The sequence below is a fragment of the Hyperoodon ampullatus genome (assembly GCF_949752795.1).
Source record: "Hyperoodon ampullatus genome assembly, chromosome: 10".
Lineage (NCBI taxonomy): Eukaryota > Metazoa > Chordata > Mammalia > Artiodactyla > Ziphiidae > Hyperoodon > Hyperoodon ampullatus.
This window is the reverse complement of record NC_136923.1, coordinates 64,596,058-64,620,956: the sequence shown is the minus strand read 5'-3', so window position 1 is coordinate 64,620,956 and position 24,899 is coordinate 64,596,058. Positions and strand designations below refer to the sequence as shown.

Here is a 24,899-nt window from a genome sequence, read left to right as displayed (position 1 = left end):
TTTAAGCTTTCCTGAGGTATATGGTTTTACATTGGTCTCTTTTGTAGTTCTGAATGCTAGACACAGCTCATGTATATTCTAGGTGAAATTTCCTTAGTAAGGGTCTCTTGCCCCATCCCCCACTTTCCATCATCATTGAGATTCTTTCAACTACAAGAATCTAATAAATATAGTCCTGAGGGGGGGAAAAAGGGTCATGGCTCTCCAGCTTGGTGCAATGGACAGAGTCCTTATTTGGCTATTCCTTAAGCCTGTTGCACCCTATTGCCGTTCATGTGCCCAACTGGGTATATGACTTATCATTTCAATTATTTTTGACTAAAAAAATCTTCAGAGAGTGAGAAGATAACTTTACTAAAAAAACTCCTGCAAAATAATCTAGATTGAATATTCCACTATTCATATAGACATAAACAATAAGAAATGACAAAGGTCATCACATAACACCTAGGTCTAGATAAGCATATTATCAGCCATAAATATAAGTTGTATATTTATCAGTGTTAACCTTCTGGAATTTGACAAGAAGTAGACTAATTTTTTGAAAATTTTGAAATTATTTGCAATAAGATTTTATATCTGCTTTCATTATTTTTTAAAATTTTATTGAAGTATAGTTGATTTATAATTTTGTGTTAATTTCTGCTCTACAGCAAAGTGATTCAGTTATACAGTATATTCTTTTTCATTATGGTTTATCACAGGATACTGAATATAGTTCCCTGTTCTATTTGCAGTAGGACCTTGTTGTGTATCCATCCTACATATAATAGTTTGCATCTTTTAATCCCAAACTCCTAATCCATTCCTCTCCCCCGCCTCCCACCCTTGACAAACACAAGTCTGTTCTCTATGTCTGTGAGCCTGTTTCTGTCTCATAACTACTTTCATTATTAACATACTTAGCCCTAACCTTATATTTTTGCCTTGAATTTTAACTAAAAATTGTATTATGACATCATAATTAGTAAGACACTTCCAAAGTAGGCATCTGGGGCTTGGAAATGATGTTCAATTTTCAGGAATGTTTGAAGACCAAGAGTACTCAATATTATAATTTTTAAAGTTTTGCTAAGTAAATGTTGAGAGTCTTTTATGAGGAATATTAATAAGGGAAAAATTGAAAACCCAATTATTTGGGGATACATGTGTTCTTCCTGCTACAGTAAACATCATAATATAATACATAGAAAACAAAAGAATGGTGAACTGAGATTCATTCTTTTGTATCAAATACCATTAGAAAATGCATAGAAAATGCCACTGAAGATTTGAAAAAGTAAGAATAAGCAAATTATGTTATATTGGAATTTTATTATGCAGCTGGCTCAAAGTATAAATTTAAAAATATTCTCAAATTATAGCATTTGTGTTCTAAATATGAAATATATGAGTGACTTTTTTTCAGACTTAAAGGAAAAATAAGTCAGCACGTATTTTATTTTCTAAAATAAGTGACTTTAATAAAATCATTTTTTCAGACTTATTTAAAGGAAAAATAAGCCAGATATAAGTCAGAATATATTCTATTCTCTAAAATAAGTGAATTTAATGAAATCACTGTTCTTTGGGAAAATACCCATCTTGGATGTGTGGGATACACCTTAATATGCAAACCCCCAATCCCTTGTCTTTGCATGGGTGCATATGTTGGCAACAGAAGACCCCTGAACTGATTTTGTTCTAGGAAGCAGAGGAGGTAAGGCTATAGAGTGAATCACAGAGGAAGTCATATTTGCAGGAGGCTCTCTCTTTCTTTGACAGCCTGGACACAGATAAGTTGCTATGTGAAATACTGTATAGCTGATAGTCTTCATTGTTTGAGGAAAATAAAGACTAAACAGACTCACACCACAAAGCCTGTATCTTTGGAGCACAAAGACAATCTCAGGCAGTGGTTCCTTCCTCATATGAACCTCTTGCAAAATTTTATGGTCTAGGAAAGATTCCTTTACTATTGAGATAAATAAATTTTTTAAAAAGGGAAAAGAAAAGCTTCCTAGATTAGTTAACAAACAAAAGCAGTCTTTAAGCTGGGACTATTAAACCAAGTGATTGAGAACAGCTGAGGATAACAAAGTGTTCTAGGTGCTACAAACAAAAGGAAAGGAGAGGTTATAATGTTCAGAATGGGAAGGTTGAATTCAGGCCAAAATTTCCTTAAACATGACAAACAAGACCCCCTTATATGCTAAAGGATAAACTTTACATGGAAAATACAATCATTAGAGTATCTAAACATTAAAATATAACATCAATGTTCATAAGGCAAAAGCAAGAGATAGATGAGAAAAAGTTAAAATATATTGGTGGTAAAATACTTTAATTCATTTTATAGTTTTTGATAGATTACATAGGACAGTAGGTAAAAATAGATCCTCTAAAGTAAATTGAATTAATATATATGTAGTTGGGCTCTGTATCCTGCAAAAAAGCCAAATCAAAACAAAAAATATCCTTCAGCATATCTGTGGATTCTTCACAAAACCCAACCATGTATTGAGATTAGGCCCAAAAGGAAAAGCTTTTAGTTGCCATGATAAAAGTAATACAAGATAGGGGTAGGGGATTAAGAGTACAAACTACTATGTATAAAATAAATAAGCTACAAAGATACTTTGTAGAGCACAGGGAAAATAGCCAATATTTTATAATAACTATAAATGTAGTATAATCTTTAAAATTGTGAATCACAATGTTGTACACCTAAAATTTATATAATATTGTAAATCAACTCTACCTCAGTAAAAAAACTATTAACTGCCAAGATAAAAATAATACAGAGAAATTTCTCTGATCACAAAAATTTTATAAATTAATAACAAATTTAGAAAACACATAAAGTCCCTGCCATCTGTATTTTGAAAAATTTGGTCTTTAACAAATTATTTTATTAAAGGGGAAATTCAAAATAAAATTTCTATGTGGAGAAAAAGACAATGAAAAAATCATCTATTATAACTTATAGAATATAGTTTAAATAGCCCTTGGAAGAAAATTTATAACTCTAAATATGTTTAATGAATAAGAGAATAAAAATAAATCAATTAAATATTCAATTTGGAAAATTAAAGAACAGTAAGATCTCCTGCTCATAAGAAAAGTAAAAGAAAGGAACTGATGAGAATTGACAAAAATAACTGTAAAACAGGAAAGCTGTAGAAATCATACATAAAAAATATGTTTTTGGGGCTTCCCTGGTGGCGCAGTGGTTGAGAGTCCGCCTGCCGATGCAGGGGACACGGGCTCGTGCCCCGGTCCAGGAAGATCCCACATGCCGCGGAGTGGCTGGACCCGTGAGCCATGGCCACTGAGCCTGCGCGTCCGGAGCCTGTGCTCCACAACGGGAGAGGCCACAACAGTGAGAGGCCCGCGTACCGCAAAAAAAAAAAAAAAAAAAAAAAAAAAAAAATATATATATATATGTTTTTGAAAAAAGTGTGTAAAATAGTAACAGTGTAGTAACACTATTACAGTGTAACAATACCTTCAAAATTGTGAAGGAAATTATTTTTCAACTTAGAATTTTGGATTTAATTTTAAAAATTAAATGATTTAATCCCCCAAAATTAAATGATTTAGTCCAAAAAATTATGCAAGGACAGAACAAAGTTTTCAACATGCAAGGTGTCAAAAATTGGCTTCCCAAATTCCATTTTCCCAGGAAGCTCCTTTAAGTCCCAGTGAATGAGAAGAAACATGGAAAAGAAAAAAACATGGGCTACTGGAAACAGGAGATCAAACACAAGAGAAAAGCAAAGCAAATTCCCAGGACGACGGTAAAAAGAATCGCAGGATAACAACCTACACAAAGCATAGAAAACAAGCAGCACAGATTGGAAAACGTGCCTCCAGTGACATACCTGTAGAGGCTGTCACCACCAAGGGTCCTTTCTACTTTGTACAGTCCTGACCACAGACAGTGCTCAAGTGAGCTTGTCCAAGATTCTTAGCTCTCTTTGGCCTGTGCAAATGCTGATAAAATTCTGCTCTCTCCTCCCTGCCCAGCTGCCTGGAATAGCTGATACCATCTGACCCTACAGAAGTGTTCAGGTTTGACCGACTCCTGAGACATGGAGGTTAGCCCAGAGAGCTTAGAAGCGTAGAACACAGAGCAGCACACCCTCTTCAAACTTTTCCCTCTGGATTGGTTAGACCTGGGTTAGATTTATCCCTATAAGGAACTCTTGGATTCCGCTGGATCACTACAGGCTGCCTCCTGACATTCTCACAATGGATTCTTGAACCATCCGAGAAAAATGATACAAAGGAACTTATATACAAAAGAGAAACAGACCCACAGACATAGAAAACAAACTCATGGTTACCAAAAGGAAAAGGTGGGGGGAGGGATAAATTAGGAGTTTGACATTAACATATACATACTACTGTATATAAAGAGATAAACAGCTAGGACCTACTATATAGCACAGGGAAGTATACTCAGTATTTTGAAATAACCTATAAGGGAAAAGAATCTGAAAAAAATAGATATATGTATGTATAACTGAATCATTTTGCTGTCTACCCAAACTAACACAACATTGTAAATCAACTATACTTCAATAAAGATAAATAAATAAAATTTAAAAAAACATTCAAGGAAAACAAAAAAAGCTGAAGCCAGACTATAAACCAGAGACTGTTCATCTCCTCTTCCTAGGCACTGTCAACTATCAATAACAATGCTGTCTTTTTCTTACACAGCTAGTCTTTGTGCTTACTACTCAATTTTCATATTAATCCTTTTCCACACTGATTAATTAGTTGTTGATAAAATAATGAAATAGTTGATTGAGAAATAAAACACAATTAGAATACATTTTAATCTAAAAGCCATCTTTAGTGGGCAAATACTACAACCCTTCCATTAAATTGCATATTAACATGACTATTATTTAATAATAATAATGTTTGAGGCAATAGCCAATGGAATTAGACAAAAGAAAGTCCTTAAAAGTATAAAAACTGGCAAAGAAGAGATAAATTTATGACTGTGTTAGGTGGTTTAATATTTTAGGTGATATACCTGGGACTTCCAAGAGAATCACTGAATGATGATTATCATCAGTGAGATAACTCAGTAATATGTGTTATAGGGAATCCATAGCTTTCATGTACTGATATAGAAATGTTCCAAAACTGTAATCAAATGGAAAAAAAAATAACTCAAACAAATAAGATGCAGAACACTGTATATAGGATGCCATCTTTTTAATAAGTGTATGTTTGTAGTCTGTGTGTGTGAAATGAGAATGTATATTTGTAATTGCTTGATATATAAAATAAACACTTGAAGCACAAACAAGAAACAAATAAAATAAAACACTTTTAGTCACATTTTCAAGGTACATAATATTAAAACCCCTCATTTTTACAAACTTAAAAACCCTAGAATTTAATTTTCTAACCTGCTTAAAATTTTCCAAGAGTTTTTTAAAGTATGTTTTGAAGTAAGTTTTTAAAGTAAGTTTGAACCCATTGTGGGGGCATCTACTGATACAGCAAACACATTCAGCATAAATTTTAGAAAACCAATCGGTGGCTTAAAAATACATGGCTTTGGCAAAATCAATTCAGCTTACATGAAAATAAATATTAATTGTATAGTCTTAAAAGTTGAATTTACCTGTTTAGCTGAATGTCATTTTGAGCAATGTGCATTATTTTCTACTGAATTTCCATTTCACACAAAGCCAGACACATTCATTCATTACTAATGGCATTCTTGACCTCATTGAAAATATTATATTCTTTTGAAAATTCAATTGTTACTGCATTAAACATCTGCTCTATTAGGCATTATGCTTGATGCTGAGGTCTCAAAGGTGAATAAAACAGGTTTTATTTTAGACGTTTTATCCCCTAAGAGGTTTTACTGTAGGGTAATCACTGTCAATTTATTATCTTACATTAAAAATTTCAGGAATATAAGAGATGCTTTAAAAAGATCTGCAAAATAGTAGCCCTTTTCTTTTATTACATATATATATATATATGCCTTTCTTGTGAGTTTTCTTTGTAGATTCAGGACTTCCCTCTTGTGGTTTCCTTTTTGTGTTCACATAATTCAAAGCTTCATCTAGTGGCTCTTACTTTCTCAAAGACTTCCTCAGGCAGGCATCCCTTTCCAGGGGATGGAAAGACCCTCTCTAGCTAAGACCTCATTGCCTTTCCCCTCTACATTTGAGAATGTCTGTTTGTTCTCCAGTTTCTTTCCAAAGTAACACCCTGCCTGAATGGACACCTTCGTTCATTCTTTCTAGACTCACCTCTTCCTGAGCGCTTCCCCATACTTAGCCCAACCGGAAACTCATGGCACCATGAATTATACAATGAGTTGATACCCTCTATGATGCCCTCCCCCTTTCTGCCCCCAATTTCTTCCAAACCAAATCACAATCACCTTTAAATTAATTTCCACTGTTACTACCTCTTCAATGAACATTCTTCTAGTCCCATCCTCCCCACTTTGGGATGAGCTCTCTCCTTCCTTAAACAAACATAGCCCTGTTGGGAGACTCTGTGGGCACTTGATCAGTTCTGCAGGAGAGGCTGGAGGTGGGCGACCAACGGGAATTACTGGAAGAGACAGACAATGCACTATCAAAGCAGGAGTCTTGTGAGGATCCAGAATATGATGGGAGGTTTTCTTCCAACTAGTAAAAGATTCTGATAAAGTCCATAATATTTAGACTTAATTCCAAGTGAGCTTGACCTTTGCCCACTAACTTCTTCTTTATGCCTTTCTTCTTCCCAGGATATGCCTGTCCATCCCAAGCCTTTTTCTCTCCATCCTTTATATCAAACTAAACTCCATTCTCCTGCTAAGTCTCTGATGCATCCACAGACCCTCCCACAGGCTGACTGTCTTACCCCAGGACCCTTCAGTCACTTGTCCTCCTTCTCCCTGAGTGATGAACAGGAGAATTCTCACACCCTGTCTAGTCACAACGCATATAATAAGGTGAGAATACCCTATGCTGTGAACCTTCTTCATGCTTAACTTTTGAAACTTATATGTGGAGGAAACATATATTAAGAATATTTAAATATATTAAGAATGTTAAATATTTGTGTGAAGACACATGTCCTTAAAAAAAGATAATAATTAACCTTGGGGAATTATGAAATATTTATGTTTCCTTTAAAAGTCATTTCCTAATTTGCATTGCTCATTATTTCACGTTCTAATCCCAAGGTGGAAATCCCAAGACACGCTTCAAAACCTTAAAAGATGCCATTATTAATTTATCTTCTAGTCTTAGTTCAACATTCTTAAAAAGCTTCTTAAAATGACAATGCCTTGATGAGGAAGCATTTATAATTTCAGTCAGTGGGCAAAGAAATATTTAGAATTTCTGCAGATATCTGCAATATAATATTAATATTTTATTTAAAAATGTATCTATCTGCCTCATAATGTATAGTGATGGGATATGTAACAAGTAATGAGGTGCTCAGTACCTAAAAAATATGTATATATATTTTTAAAAAAGCAAAAATACTTATAGTTGGCTTTGGAATGTAATCATAAATATTCTATTAGAAACAAGCAGTCAATAGCACATGAGGCTTATCTATAAGCATCCTTTGCTCTTCTGAGCATCACCATAAAGACATTCTGGCCTAACACAGACTCTCAGACCTTGAAACTTTTCTAAAAGAATTGACTAGTCAAAATCAACCTGCAATTAAATCTTTTTTAAAATGCAAAATCTTGTTTTAAAACATTTGTTTTGCAAATTCTCTATATTTAATGAAATACACCTCTATACTTGGAAATCAGTCAAGGGCATATGTAGTTGAACAATATTCCTCGGGCCTTAAAGCATTAAAAAAATGTTCACAGGGCTTCCCTGGTGGCGCAGTGGTTGAGAGTCCGCCTGCTGATGCAGGGGACGCGGGTTCGTGCCCCAGTCCGAGAAGATCCCACATGCCGCGGAGCAGCTAGGCCCGTGAGCCATGGCCGCTGAGCCTGCACGTCCAGAGCCTGTGCTCTGCAACGGGAGAGGCCACAACAGTGAGAGGCCCACGTACCGCAAAAAAAAAAAAAAAAAAAAAAAAAAAAGTTCACAAACCCAGTCTAAACACAAAGAATCATCTAAAAAGTGAACATAATTATATGAGGAAAAATTATCTTTTTATATTTAATAATATTTATCATGACTGAGTTGTCAACCCTGAATTAAATTTTTAAAGCATCCGTTTTTTTGCAAAACAAATGTTTTTTAGGCAAAGTTCAAGATGACATTTGTATGACCTTTGGTTGCTTCTCATTCTAGGTCTAGAAAAAAGAAGTATTTCAGGGAGAGTATGATATTTTTAAATGATTTTATATTATCTGTAATTCTCCCTCTTTTAGTACTAGCCAACATCTATGATTTCCATTTAGCTATTAAATAGAGTTAAAAATTCTGATAATAACAACCATTTTCTTATATAAATTATCATCTATGATAGGATTATAATTGTATTTTATAGATATCAATTGCTTCAAATAGCTCTCCTTTTGACATTTTTAGTGGTGTTTTCTGGAGACATTCAGCAAAGGTAGAGTCAGTATTTCATTCATAATTTAGCCTTTGCTTGATCAGGCTGTGAAGAACAATATATGAAAGCCATTTGAGGCTAGACAACTATTTTCAGTCTACACAAGCATCATAATAGATTTCATCTCTCAGTATCTGAGATTTATTGATATTTTCACATCTGAAATAATAATGATGATGATGATGTTGTAGTTAGACAACAATTCTTGATGGAAGATTCAGTTGCTTAGTTTTGTATTTTAATTGCTCCTATTAAAATGTATGAATTTTACTCAATTTGATATCAATGTTTACAAACACTGTGTTGTAAATATTCAGCCAATGGCATACCAAGTTATCAAGACTTGTGTTTCTTTTTTACTGAAAATATCTTCTTGTCTGAAATTGTAAAACATAACTGTCATTTAAATTAACTTCTCTCCAATATCCTAACATCCTTCCCAGATCTCACTTGGCAGCTTTATCTGCTGGTCTCATCTCCAGACTCAAACCTTCCCTCCCCTCCCCTCCCCCAGAGGTCCACACTGAACTTGACCTTACATAACTGCCTCTGAGGCTCCCTTATCAACTGGGGCTACAGAAGATGTTTGACAAGTTTTGTTCTTCTGTTGCATCTGTAGTGTGTGCTCCTCTCTTGTCCTAAGTACTTACACTAATCCCTGTTCTCTTCTCTTACTGTCATTAGTTCATATGTTGAACTTCATATGATGTCCTATCATATATGAAGATGCTCAGGTGCTTTCCCTGTTATTGTGGTTAAACCAGTATTTCCTCTCTTTCCCCTGTCTCATGAAGGGAGTCATTACTCTTATTTCCTTCTTTAACCCTTATAAACTAACATAGTCCAGTGAATAAGAGCCTGGTGTCTTTAGTCAGTCCATCTGAGTTCATTTCTTGAGCCCACTCCTTCCAGATGGTGATAGTGGGCAAGTGAGGATGATAATAGTACTGTCTTAATAGAATATTATGAGATTAAGATGGACTAATATGTATAAAGCACTTAGAATAGTGCCTGGGACATAACAAGAACCATATAAGAGTTAAGTCTTTGTATTAATAAGCCTTCCTGAATTGTAATTGCCATCACTCTCTTACATCTTCATTTGTTCTTTTTCCATTGAACCCATCCTCTTTGTATGCAAAAACTTCAAAACACAAAATAAAATGAATACTTCCCCTTCCTTTTCCTTGTTGATGCTACAAACCTAGTAATTTCAAGACTTTCTCTTAAAGTGATCAGTAGGCATCCCTCTTCCGTAAATTCACTCTTTAATTCATTCTTGAAGGCATTTTGTCTTTCACCTCAACCACTCTACTGAAATTTCTCTCTCAAGGGTAAACTGCTTGTCAGCAAACTCAGCTGAATTTTCTGAGTCTTCTATCTCTTTTATGCCTTTTAGCAATTGACATTGTTGATCATTCACACTTGAATCTCTGTCACCATTCTGCTCTTGGGATAATATGTACATTTCAACTCCCTGACTGTTCCTTCTTTGTTTTCTTGGTGGACATGTCCTCCTCTACCTCTTCTCTCTAACTGCCTCACTTCAGATATTCACCTACTCACAGGCTTCTGGGATGATCTTACTTGTACTGATAATCCTCAAATCCACATGTCCAATTCTGCTTCTCCTCTGAGATCCACTTTTATACCTTCAGATGCTTGCTTGTCAGTTCCCCCAGGGTGCCATGTTGTCACCTCAGACTTATCATTCATGTCGTCTCAAACCAATTCTGTTCTGGCTTCCTTGCTTCTGTCATTAATACCACGATACTCAGTCTCAGAGTCGAAACTCGATTCATCTATTATGTTTTTTCTGCTTTGGCCTGATAGCTAGTCACTCACCAAGTTGAATGGATTCTTCTTTTGTTAAGCCTGTCATGTTATCTCTTACTACTTTTTATTATTATTCCACTTTCCTTAACTAATCTACTTACTTTCCTCCAGGAATGCCTTGGGAACTTCTTAGTGTTCAACTTGCTCACTCATTCTCCTCATATAAAATACCTTCCTGCTTTTCACCTTACTTATGCAAACTGTTCTCATACTTTATGACCTAGTCCAATGATTCTTCCTCCTCTGTGAAGTTTCCTCCTGTATCAACACTCAAAGCGATATTTTTCTCCTTTCAATTTCTATAACCCTTGCCTGTGCCAAGGTATCTCATGCATATTAAAGGTTATCATGTATTTATTTGTTGTGATTGTTTTAGTGTCTATCTAGGACATGACGTGCTTAATATGGTATTTTTCACATTATAGGTAGAGCAACAAATATGTGTTAATCATGAACAGATCCTAAAATGACCCAACTTATTCACTAAGAGCACAAGATGCTTGAATATTTTGTATTATTTCTATTTAAAGCAGAAACTGAATCTGAGTCAATTTATGGATTTATGAGTACATGCAGTACAATTTCAGTCAATTGAGGGTCTCCCTTTTTTGAGGGCTGCATCCAATTTCCTGCGAGATTATGGAGCTCCTTGGCATATAAACATAGGTGGAGGCAGGAGGTCTCTGACCTTCTTCTGTTGTATGTGGATGATGATATCCTTTGGGGTGTCCTCAGTTCTGTCTGGTACATGACCATCAATCCTATAATATATCACTATATCCTTCTTTCTTCACCTGCATGACATGACTTCATTGGCTGTAGATCAGCTAATCCTGAACATCTATAGCATGTATGGGAGCATCTATAGCATGTATTGCTATTGTTACCTACATTCTGGGAGCAGATAGATTCTGAGGCCATCTCAGAACTATCAGCTTAGAGACTCTACATATTCTCTCCTCTTATGTTCCTGCCCCCTTTGCCATAGGGAACTCTACAAGATTCCATATTTGTGAATTTGCCTACTCACTAAAAAGTCAGTAGTCACTGCACTTCTGTGGTCATGTGTGGACATATGAGAACAGTGGAAAACTTGATTGACCTGTGCACATGTTCCCAGCTGGGGTGAACAAGGCGATGTTTTGTTTTGTTTTTCTTATGTTATAAATAATGGTTCTTTTCACGGACCATATTGTCCCACGTGTTTGGAATTATAGTGTTTTTTTGTTGGTGATTTTGCTATTTTAAATGGCCCCTAAGCCTAGTGCTGCAGTGCTGTCTAGTGTTTCAAATGCAAGAATGTTGTGATGGATGTGCCTTACAGAGAAAATGTGCATGTCAGGTACGCTTCCTTCAGGCATGAGTTATGTTGCTGTTAGCTGTGAGTTCAGTGTTAATGAATCAATAATATATATTAAATCAGATGTCTTTAAACAGAAGACAAGGTAAACAAGGTGATGTCTGATTGGCTGATGAAAATGTAATTAGAAGCTCACAGGAACCCAATCCTGTATTTCGTCTCGGAGCCATGGTTCAGGATTTGCTAATTCCATGGTTGTAGTTACTTTATGGGACAGAACTACTGCAAATAATGAGAATAAGTCATATCTTGGTTTGGATTTCCCTGAGAAAAGGATTCATATATTAGTAGTTAATTTGGGAGGTTCCAAGGAATAGCAATTAAGGGAGTGGAGACTGAGACAAGGGTAAAATAAAGGGTGTATCACCAAGCAAGGTGTCACTGTAGGTAACTGGAGCTTGAGTTTCCCAAGGGATTCTGGGAGCCAATGGAGAGCAGACAACTTAGAGTTGGACAACCTGAGGTGGGGGAGGGGAGCATTCCTCCTCAGAAAGAGCCCTCAGGCCAAGAGAAGCAGGGACAGGCTTTTTAAAGTTGAGAGGCTGGTATTAAAATGTCAGGGTCTGTGATGACACATGCGGTTCCATGATTTATAAAATATATATCCACACATACCATGTTTCTGATCTAAATTTGAAGTCCGGGATCCTGAAAATCAAACTTTGGCTATCAAAAATAGAGAGAATTTTCTTTATTTTTGATAATTATGCTTTGCTACCTATAACTGCTGAAACAATAAAGGATACCAAGGAATTTGTGTCTGGGTGTGTGGGGTTACTATCTTAAAATTGTCTCTCATCTAGAGTCATTTTACCAATTTTTCCTCCATTTTGCAATGCATTTAAAAATGTTTATTTTCAAAGCTAATAAAGTACCACCCACAACACACCTTTTGTGTTTAGGTCTAGTGCCATCCATTCTCTGTTTTTAAGAATTCAGTTCACTTAGAAAGACTCCTCTTCTCTGGCCCCATTAATACATCGCCGTGGGGTCTCAGCTACTTTCTTGACCCTCAGGTGAGAAAACCTACATGCATATAACGTGCATCTGTGGGAAGTTTATCCCTCTCTCAAATGTTTAACCTTTTCTCCAGCCTCTGCCTCATTTATTCTGTCTTCCAGTCTCACAGTCTCTGAGGTAGCCCTTTCTTTTTAGTCTACCCCAAATTCTAACTCTTCTGGCCCACTTTTACATTCCAACTGAAGTACTCAGCTTTGTGCACCTTCTCCTCTTTTCTTATCCTACCTACATTTTTGACCTTTTATCTAGCACAACAATAGGCTATGGAGACAGGATGTTATTTCTTATATTTCCAGCACTTTCAATTTGAATATTTCAGTGCTTATCTCTGGAGTAGCCTCTGAAAAATTCCTTCCACTCTAGCTTTCCCTTCAGAGCAGAAGAGAGGTAGTTATTCATCTCCCACCTCTATTCTTCCTGTCCAGAACACTTCTCAGCCTTGTCTGAGGTAAGAGGTAGATGGGCTCTGGGGATGAGCAGCTGGAATTTGTCAAGCTGAGTAAATGGGGGCTTGTCTCCAACTGACACTTCAAGGAAAGAGTTAATGGCAGGAGCTGAGCTCTGCTCGAGTAAAGAGATAAGATGACTACAGCTATCATTCTTGGGGTCAAGGGGACCTCCCTGACTGCACATGTGCAGAAAGGCTCCTTGGGGGTCAAAAAAGGAGGGGATGCTATCCCTCTGGGTGCTGTCAATCTCCCAGAGGACCCCCCCAACCCTGCACTGGCATCCATCTTGGCTAAAAGATGCACACACGTATCGGAGAGGGCCCTGGGCCAGGGCAGATGTGGGAAACTAAGTGAGATGATTGGCCAGAGGAAAACAAAAACCCAGAAGAACTGCCCTATATAAGTGATTTAAATCGCCTCTCTAGTGCACTCCTCATTCAGGAGGACACTTGCACTCTTCTCTGGATGTGTATTTCTGCCTTGCTTCTGTCTTAAATAAACTACTTCTTTGTGTGCTCTCCCACATGTTGTGCTATGCCTCTAATAATAAACTTTATGCCTATTTTTACAGCTTCTGTCTCCTTGAAAAATTCTTGTTTTTAAGGGGGACAAGAGCCAGGGCGCCTCTAGTTCCAGCCACTGTCCCCTGGTGGACTAGAAGTTAGGATTCCTGGTTTACACCCAGGCTGCCCAGATTCAATTCCTGGGCAGGGAGCTAAGATCTCACTTCAAGCCACTGCTCACTGCTGTCTCCCCAGGGTCATGACCACTCCTGCTCCCACTCCTAGTGCAGACCTCCAGGCTGCTGTCACCATTGTTAGATGCCAGGGCAAGACTTTAAGGTCTCCTACAGAGAGAGGAAAATGTATACTCCTACATAGGATAACCATTCATTTTGATCTTTCCCAGACATTTTTTTAAAAGTATACCAATGTATTTTTCTATTTTTTGAAATAATTTTATTTAGAAAAAACTTTTTTGTAAGCAAATATTTTATATGTGTATTAATGTAACAAACCATTTAAATCAATTAATAAATATTTTAAAATGATATGGTTTCAGTTGTTTTTACTGAGCCTTCTCATTAGCAGGTGTCTTGATTTGATCAGTGGGTATACCTATAGTGAAATACAGCTTAAAGTTCATCTGCACACATTATAATAAGACATCAGTTACTGACCATTTTGTTGAATAAATGAATTGTTTTATGCCTGTATTTGGAAAAGCAATTCAAACTCTTTCTTTAGTTTCCTTACCTATAAAATAGCAATAAAAATAGAATCTCTAGCATAGAATTGTTACCATGATCAACTGGTAAATGAAATTTTCACATTCCACCTTAAGTACCCAGTTTTATATATTTTTCAACATGCTTTCTATTATTTGTAGAATTTTGGTGCTGGAGTAAAGAAATAATCCATCAACATAGCTAGTAGGACAATACTCTCATCTAAAATTGCCTTTTTTTCTTTTATTAGGATCTATTCATTACTTTTAATCCCTCCATATTTATTCACATATGTATTCTTTTTCATTCTGATTTTTCACTTTCCTTCTTCCCCTCGGCAACTATACTGAAGTTTTTTTTTTTTTCTGTTTTTATTTATTTAGTATATTTTCTTTCAAAAGTTGCATTATTATTTTGTGTGTCTATAATTAAATTCACATAAATGCTATTGTGTCACATACTTCACTCTTTTTCTGTGGTTTTTTTTTTTTAGCTTTATTTATTTATTTATTTGGTTAGTTTCTGCTTTATAACAAAGTTAATCAGTTATACATATACATATACTCCCATATCTCTTCCCTCTTGCCTCTCCCTCCCTCCCACCCTCCCCATCCCACCCTTCTAGCTGGTCACAAAGCACCAAGCTGATCTCCCTGTGCTATGCAACTGCTTCCCAGTAGTTATCTATTTTACATTTGGTTCGGTAGTGTATATATGTCCATATATACACTACCATTCCCTCACTTTGTCCCAGCTTACCCTTCCCCCTCCCTGTATCTCAATTCCATTCTCTAGTAGGTTTGCATCTTTATTCCCATCTTGCCCCTAGATTCTTCATGCCTTTTTTTTTTTTTTTTTAGATTCCATATATATGTGTTAGCATACGGTATTTGTTTTTCTCTTTCTAACTTATTTCACTCTGTATGACAGACTCTCGGTTCATCCACCTCACTACAAATAACTCAATTTTGTTTCCTTTTATGGCTGAGTAATATTCCATTGTATATATGTGCCACATCTTCTTTATCCATTCATCTGTCAGTGGACACTTAGGTTGTTTCCATGTCTTGGCTACTGTAAATAGAGCTTCAGTGAACATTGTGGTACATGACTCTTTTTGAATTATGGCTTTCTCAGGGTATATGCCCAGTAGTGGGATTGCTGGGTCGTATGGTAGTTCTATTTTTAGTTTTTTAAGGAACCTCCATACTGTTCTCCATAGTGGCTGTATCAATTTACATTCCCACCAATGGACAGGTCATCCAAAATGAAAATAAATAGGGAAACACAAGCTTTAAATGATACATTAAACAAGATGGACTTAATTGATATTTATAGGACATTCCATCCAAAAACAACAGAATACACTTTATTTTCAAGTGCTCATGGAACATTCTCCAGGATAGATCATATCTTGTGTCACAAATCAAGCCTTGGTAAATTTAAGAAAATTGAAATCATATCAAGTATCTTTTCTGATCACAACGCTATGAGATTAGATATCAATTACAGGAAAAAATCTGTAAAAAATACAAACACATGGAAGCTAAACAATACACTACTAAATAACCAAGAGATCACTGAAGAAATCAAAGAGGAAATCAAAAAATGCGTAGAAACAATGAAAACACGACAACCCAAAACCTATGGTATGCAGTAAAAGCAGTTCTAAGAGGGAAGTTTTTAGCAGTACAATCCTACCTTAAGATACAAGAAACACCTCAAATAAACAACCTAACCTTCTGTGGGTTTCTTTTTTCTCATTAGTAATAATAGCGTATTAGGTTTGTTTCCAAAACTCTTACTCTTGGAGATAAACTGGGCTGACTGCATCAGAATTACCTGGAGATCTTAGAAAAATGAAAATCAATGGGACTTAGTTGGAACTTCTAAACTCAGAACTTCCACTGACCTGAGTGATCTTAAAGTATTTACTCCATTGAAAAGTCTATGCTTCCTCCATGATAGCAAAACCTTCCTCTTTTGCTTTTTAAATTCTGTAATGATTCAGCAAGAAAATGAACTTCATTATGAAAAATAACTTTACAAAGAAAAACTGTTTATACTGACATGTTTATAAGTGTTTGATTATAATTGATTTTTTTCTCCTAAAACCCCTAGTAAGTACAGGGAAACACTACTGTTAAATAGTATATATACATACTGAGGTTACAGGATTTTTTTTTTCTTAGAGTAAGTTGTAAAATGTAAGGTTGAGTTCTTAATCAAAATTGTACCTATGTGCTTGTAGCATTTACAATTGGGTTGAGTGTTTATACATCCAGTATTTTTGAACTTATTGAATCAGAAGTACATATCTTTTTTTCTGGTATACTACTTCAATCATTGAAAGTAATTTCTCTTTGAAAAAATACCACAGCTGCCAACATGCACTGTCTTATGATTTACTTTTTAAGAAATTAAAGTGCCTTTTTCAGAAAAAGAGATTTTAAAATATAACAATCTTTTATATTAGAATTATGTTTTTGCTAAGAAAGATGAAGTATTTTACTTGAAATATATTTTATCCTTATGATATGTCAACAGAATATTTACTGGTCCATTTTATTAGGCTGTTTTCCAAGCAGCCTCTTTTGAGATTGTAGATTAAGAATAAAAAGGAAATATAACTTCTCTGTGATGAAAAAATGAGAGTTCAGTGAGCAAAATGGTGGTGTTTTCAGCCCAATTCCATCCATTATTTGTCTTTTCTACATAAAGGATCACTACACTTATAATAAGCCAAGGGTGAGACATATTAGAATAGTGAGGAATCTACCTAGAAAATGTATTATGAATAAGAAGTACGCAGTTTCGGAAATAGGAGGTAAAAAAAAAAAAGAAGATTGTAATAGACAGTCACATCTTTGGGGGAATTGGGTCCTACTGACTTTCATTTTCACATAACAGAGTATTAGGGGGTAGGTGCACAGACTTTGAATGAGGTAGGAAGCCAAGGAAGGAAAGAAACTTTTATATCCAGGATGGTCAGAGGGACAGGTCTCTCCATAAATTTGCTTTAGCCTGCTTCCTAGGTCATGACCATCCTTTCTTTAAACGTTTTGGATATTTCATCCTTTAGTGTTGACTTTTCTCATTCTTTTTTCCCCTATTTTTATCTCCTACTTCTTAATTTTCAAATTTAATCCATTGTGAAGTTTATATTTTTACCATTATTGAGAATATCTTAACTGGTACAATCATTGCCTAGCTACTTGGAGAACTGACCCTATGAACCTATAGAAATTCAATAAATGAATTAAAATATTAATATTAAAGACATATTTCCAACATGAGTTAAATTTTTTAGTAGCTCCTCTGAAATGAGATTTCTTTTCTGAGGTTTATTTTGATTTTTTTTTTTTTTTTTTTTTTTTTTGTGGTACGTGGGCCTCTCACTGTTGTGGCCTCTCCCGCTGCGGAGCACAGGCTCCGGACGCGCAGGCTCAGCGGCCATGGCTCACGGGCCCAGCCGCTCCGCGGCATGTGGGATCTTCCCGGACCGGGGCACGAACCCGTGTCTCCTGCATCGGCAGGCGGACTCTCAACCACTGCGCCACCAAGGAAGCCCTATTTTGATATTTTAACAAAATCAATCAATAGAAGTTAAAGCAGATTATGACTCAGCTGGAGAAGGGAAAAATTTAAAGTAATTCTAACTTTCACCAACTGGTTCAAAGGCTGAAGGGGCTTTGAAATAAAAACTTGCTTTTCTAATGTAAGCTGTAAATATTTAGATCTAAAGATGTGAAAAATCTTCTACAAATATATAAAAAATAAAGCAACACCTCTTTGAGCTAAGCAGTTTATAACTGGGCATAGCTTCAGAAGGAGAAAATGAACACTAAGTAATGTGACTGGGTTCAAGTTTATAAAATCCTTGTCCAACAAATAGCCTAGTTCCCCACCAATAACAAAGAGCATAGACCTTGCAACTTTTTAATTTCAACACAAAGTCTAGGAACCCTGGAGTCTGTCAGTTGACAAAGCACACTATATTCATTTCACAAAGATTTATTGAGTACCCCTTATTTGCAAAGAGCTGTGTCTGTGACGGTCATGCATTGGAAAGCAAGGGCCTTTGCCAGGTACCTCTTCTCTATTTGGGAAAAACAGATACAACAAATAAGCAAAAAAAAAAAGATCATTATAAATGATCATTGTGACACCTGCTATGCAGAAAAAAAGTAGTTATGAGCGCATAGAACAGAGGTCCTGATCTCATCTGATGAATCGGGAAAGACTTAGTAAGGAAATGATGTCTCATCTGAGGTTTGGAAGGAAGCAAATGTTGGGGCCGGGCTGGGCATCCAGGCAGAGGGAACAGCATGGGTAAAGTTTTCCAGGCAGGAAAGAAAAGGAACAGGATGAGCTTGAGAAAATAAAAGCAAGCCAGAGTATTGAGGAAACCACTGGGATCGGGAAATACGGTTTAAAGTTAGCAAGAAGTAAGACTGCTGGACTGCTCTTCCTCACTGGCCTCATCTGAACTTGTGAGAAGAAAGCAGGGAGTGAGGTGAGGCGTCTCCAAGATTTCGTGCAAGAGGAATTGATATTTATAAAAAGTAGACCACAGGCCACTCCTTTGTAGACAGTATTTTATTTCAGTTTCAAAACAATCGTAAAGTAGGTTTTATCCCCTTTATTTTACATATGAAGAAACTGAGGCTCAGAAAGTGTAAATACTGTGTACAGGATTCCACAGAACGGGCTTAAAAGCTGGTACTTGACTAATTTTTCTTAAGAAACTGCCTCCCCTCTCCAAAAAAATCTATTGCTGAAGCTGCATCACCACCCTCTTGGACATCTCCTCTGTGGAATCACAGGCTTCCTTCTGGTTAAATGACAGGACAGGATGGAGATATCAGGACAGGAACTAAGTAACCACCGAGGCCACCTGACTTCCTTCAGTTTCCAGATGAGGAAACTGAAGACTAAAGATGCCAAGTGACACACCCAAGGGCTGGTGTGAGTGATTGCCAGGGCCTGGGTTTATTGTGAACCACCTGCTTTTGCAGCCACAGTTCCAAAGGTTAGTGACTAAGAGAGCCATTGTTTATCTAAAACTCTGACAAAAATATACTGAGGTAGCAACATTTATTGAAAAAAGTCATCTTGACTTTTGGAAGCAAAACCTCTTTTTATCCTCCTCATTAATAATGTCTGTTTGTGTTCTGTCTACATAATTAGAAATCCTTCTGTGTAAATAAACCAAGGTAATTTATTTTCTATCATCATGGAGATAAACTGTCTTGCTCCTAATTCTAAAACATCTCTGACAACTTTTGGAGTTAATGGGAATTGGATAACTATTAAGATGCTTTAGAAGAGAACATTTGAGGTGGGTGGAATAGGAGAAGAAGCTCTATAAACTCAAAATTGGTTCTTAATGTTTGAGATTTTTCAGGAAACCAAAACCTGAGCCCTGTTGGCCTATGCTAAATTGTTTTCTAAATGGATGAATTTGTATAATATGTTCAGGAAGAACATTCTGTTTAAAATGGCTAAATGCAAATTAATTGGACTTTTAACATTAAAAAAAAAAAAGAATGCCAGTGAGCAGGTATTTAATAGAAGCAGTTCTGAAAAATTAAGTATTAATTATATTTTGTTAGGTTCTCCACTAGAGGGCAAAAAGAACATATCAACACAATAGGTGCCTTAATGACAGGCTGGCATTTGAAACCAGGCATGTTTTGGGTTACCTCATTGTCAGTTATCATTTAAAAATGTACTTAATATAATCACAAACAGTTGACTTGTATATTTATTCCAGGAAAGAAGAACAATCCATTTTTTACGTATCTGTTCCTAAACTCACATATTGCCATCTAGTTGAAAATTTTCATTGTAACACTTTTAATAAAATCACCTTAAAAATTAAGAATTTGCTAATTTGAAAGAGATGTGCAGTAGGATGCAGGCTGGATGGCATTTTTAGCAAGGAAAAGTATATTTGGAGAAAGATTCGTTTTAAAGCTCTTGTAAAATAACATGCTGGCCCCTTAGAATTGATAGACCATGCTTGTGTTTTGTAGACATTGTTTGTACCTAGTTCAGATGGAGGCACTAAGAAAAAATGAGCCCCTGGTGTTTCACAGCACTCAGCTGCCACCTGTCCCATCCCCACTGCCTGGTGTCTTAAACCAGGTTCCTTAGAAGTTGAGCCTGAGACAGGGTTTCCAGTATTTGTGATTTGCTGAGGGCATGGCTCTCCAGAAAAACGTCTTGTAAGGGAGGGTGTACATCATGATTGGGAAGGGCAAGGAGAAGAGAAAGAGTGATCTCAGACAGGCTAGCCATTGCCTAATTCACAGATAGAGGGCTCTGGAGCATAAATTGCAAGGTCACCCACTCTTGAGGCAAAGGAGCTGCCCTTGGATACACCTTACCAGTCATCATCAGCTGTGGGTCTTGGTGTGGGTAGAGGGTCAAGGAACTCAGCGTTGGGATGCTCTTCTCAGCTGAGGGAGATGGTCTGTAGAAGGAGGCAGCTGCGGGCTCTGAAATAAATGAAATTTCTGATGGAGGCGTTTATCTTTGCAAACTGAGTCTTTAAAATATATGTATTTTGTATGTATGTATTTTGTGCTCACTTTGGCACATACATATATACAAAATACATACATATATTTAAAAGATATTTAAATATGTATTTCTTAAAAGATATTTAAGAAAAAGAATAGCATTAAAAGAAGGTTAGATAAGCAACTATCTTTTATATGAGGTTGATCCCTATGAAATTGCCTTATTCAATAGTTCTTGATGTAGGAAAACATCAGTTTTATCAGTTTCACATAGTTCAACCTAATTGTTGGTCTCATTGCTTTCATTTCTTTTACCTTTCTACTTACTCCATGCAACAAAAGCCATATGTGATATGTGGCATTTACATAGTTAAGGAATCTCTTATTTTGAAACTTAATGGCAAAATTTTCCTATGTTGCTTCCTTTTGCTTAATGTGACTACTGCTTTACTTCTTTTACTAAAATATGACCATAAAATTGTTTCTGATTGCTAAATTTGTTGAAGTTTACCCATGTGTGACTGATCAAAGTACAACTAGACACTTGATTAACAGCCATCAAATAATGATACCCATTTGTCCACATATAAGCCATATGGTCCATATGTCCTGTGAATCAAATAGAAATCTCTTTTGCACAAGAAGGATATCACAGTGGGATTGGACCTTTCCTCAGGTTGTATAAAAGTGTTCACTTAGCTCCCATTGGACACTGAAGTGCTTCCTTAGTTCTTGAAACATTCAAACGATGTGTAAGATCCCTCCTCAAAGAATTACAGCTCAATCATTGGGACATCTTAAAATTTTGGGACTATATTATTAAGAATGTATGTTTATGATGGTCACATCTTCCTGTTCAGTAATTTTTTTTACCAGTATATAATTATTTTTGGTCCCTTATAAAGTTTTTTCTTGAATTCCATTTTAAAGAAAATAAGGCTGCACTTCTAGTTTTATTTTGGCTTATATTGGACAGATACATCTTTTCCTCCTTTTTTTCAATTTTTATATGTCTTCTTGTTTGTGTGTGTCTCTTATTGAGCATATACTCTCCCATCTTGATTTTTTTATTTTATCACAAGAGACTTCTCTTCATGTCTGAGATTATCTTATTACACGATGTTAATTCTGCCATATTATTTTACATTTTTCATTACTAAAATTTCTTATCTCTTCTTTCCAGTTTTCCATCCAAGAGATATGGGTTTATTAGCATAGAATTTATTCATCCTATTTTGTTGTTATGATTGCCCTTAGCCTAGGGCTCATATTCACTTTTATACACCCCATCAATATCTATGTTTTCTCCCATGAAGACAAGTTCATTTGGTCCCTTCTATTATCTTTCATCATGTTGATATTGTCCAATTCTAGATTTTTATTTCTGGGATATTATGGTTATAATTTCTCTCTTTCTTTTCCATAGCTTTTTGTGGCTTTTTTAATGGCAATGATACACTTGCTCAGGGTGTTTTATTACCTTAACTTCCTATATTTCTTGCTGCCTCCTTCTGTGTTTATTTATCTTCTTATTTGAGTCCTTGGTCCAAGAAAGTTTTAAGGTGGGTCTTTATTTGGCAAATATTCTCAGGCCCTGTATGACTGAGAACATATTTTATGCTTCTGTATTTATATGATATTTTAATAGTGCATCAAATTTTAGGTGATAATAATCTTAGACAAATATGGTAGCATTTTTACCCTGATTTTCAAAAGATCTCACTCACTCTTTTGAATGGCTGAAACCTACTAACATAACATAACTAAACATAGAGTTTTTCCATGGGTTTTTAGCAACCAGTAAATACCCCACCTATTTCATGATTTTTAATTTGGATAAAGAGATACCTTGATGTTAGGATGTGGGTCTAGCAGGAACGTAGCAAGGAGTGGAAGAAGACAGTCTCCAGAGGGGAGATCTTAGATTACAACAAGGCTCCAGAAAGCAAGGCTGTCAGAATCCCTCAGTAATAGCTGCCATCTAAGACCAAGTTGCAGTGCCTGGCAGGGCAATATAGTTGGGGCAGGGGCCGGTAGTGGGGCAGAGAACATGCGTGTACTGAAAGCTCAAAGGCATATAACTGACATGATAAGAGTGTTAGGAGGTGCTTACATCGTTACTGAAATGTGGCTTGGAATAATGCAAAGGGAGATGTGGGGATGGAGGAACAGGGTCCAAGTCCAGGGAGGCAGAACTGGCAGGCACCATGCAGGAGGTGAGCCTTCCACTTGACCTGTAGGCTTACCGCCCTCAGCTCATCTGCCTACCAACGATTCACATATCCTCTCCCTCAAAGATGCTGCTGGGGGTGTAGTTTTAGGACAGAGCAGAGTGGGGTCTGGTCCAGGGTCTCTGGAGGTGATGGGGGCACATACTGACCCCATCACAGTCATGACTGTTCTTCATCTTCAGAAACACTTCCAAATTTTTATGATACACCAGTTGACATCTCTTGACATACTCCTGGGTTCTAGGGTAAGTTTCTTGCAACTAGTTACAAATTAGGAATAGCTGGGGTGGGGCTAAGGCAGGGCAGGGATTGTATGTCATATTGGAATAAAATGGCTAATACCCATTCTGTTCTATAGAAGAGAGAGAACAGAGGGAGAAAAATTCTGCCAACATCATCTTTTGTGAAGGAGACATTTGGTTTATGATTGTATAAGAGTTAGTACTAGATTCTGAGAACAACTGAAAAGGATGTTTTGCCTGTAGTACTAAGCAACTAATTGTGCCCTTAAACAATAGAAGAAAGAAAGAGAACAGCAAATATGCTTCCTTGTCAATTCCAACTTCAGGTTCTGGAATTTATTTTGAGTCCTAAAATGTTGTTAGAAGGTAGATTTTGCTTCATTTCCATTCCAACCCGGGAGCTGTGCAATGAAGAAAGTGAATGAGGTGGTTAATCCCCCAGGGGATTAAGATTTTTCAATTAAGAAAGAAGCAACTTTAGATGAAAAATGTGAGTAAACACGGGGAGGTGGTGTTTGCCTTCAAAACAGGATGAACACATAGAAGAAAAAATTCCATCCTGCTGCCCTTTTGAAGGTGGTCTTTTGAGGAATAGGGAATTCAAATATGTCCCGAGTCTGGGCCTCCTAGGGCAGAAGGAAAAGGCCAAGAATAAAAAATAGTATAATTGGGGAACTTACAGCCATATCTCAAAAGACCTATTACAACGTTCAGAGCAGAAAACTCCTGTTTTCTTACTGGTATAAGACTCAACTGGTCCTTAGACACCCATATAATGATATTAATGATCAGAACTTAACAGGGAGTTGCCTGTAGGTTTTTAAAACAATTAACATGTACCAAATTCCAGCTCAGCATTTGAGAATACTCAGGGAATATACAAAGGAATGCTGTGAAACTTCATAGTGTTTATAAAACTTCACACACGGAGCAAGTGGTACAGCTAAGAACTGATATTAAAGATCCCAGGTAAGATTCCATGGAGAGGTCATTTTTACTATCCCTGTAGGTGTAACTTCTGCCTCAGCTGCGGCTCAGTGCAGGAGGTTCCAAAAAGGAAGAACTCTTTTTTTCGGAGATAGCGTCATTTATCAATGAAGAGATTTTTGCTTCATCCAAGGACAGAAGGAACTGGTAATCACCTATTTAGCACCCAGAATTTAAAGATGAGAACACTGAGGTCCAGAGACAAAGTGGTTTTTCTCAGTTTACATCGGAAGGTAGTGACACAGACAAATGTGTAAACCTTTGGGCATCACCCAATATAGGTGCTGTACTTTTAACTCTAAAAATAAATATTCAAGCTACTGAAGTTGTTTTGTAATTTAAAAAATTATCCCAGGCTAATGCAGATGAAATGTTTAAGACATATGGATAGGAGTGGCATGTTTCTGATCATCATGAAAGCAGATGTGTCCTCATAGCACATATCATGAACTGCCCTCATTAAGGA

General features: G+C 36.4%; 1 protein-coding gene across 1 annotated transcript in view; it reads left to right on the top strand.

Moving 5' to 3' along the window:
• MLIP (muscular LMNA interacting protein) overlaps positions 1-24,899 on the top strand; it is a gene marked incomplete at both ends in the record, with an annotated part of 294,935 nt that overhangs the window by 225,112 nt on the left and 44,924 nt on the right. Inside the window, one exon of the mRNA XM_079712627.1 lies at positions 6,761-6,967. Within this exon, the coding sequence (XP_079568753.1) occupies positions 6,761-6,967 (207 nt within the window). The remainder of the gene's footprint in view (positions 1-6,760; positions 6,968-24,899) is intronic.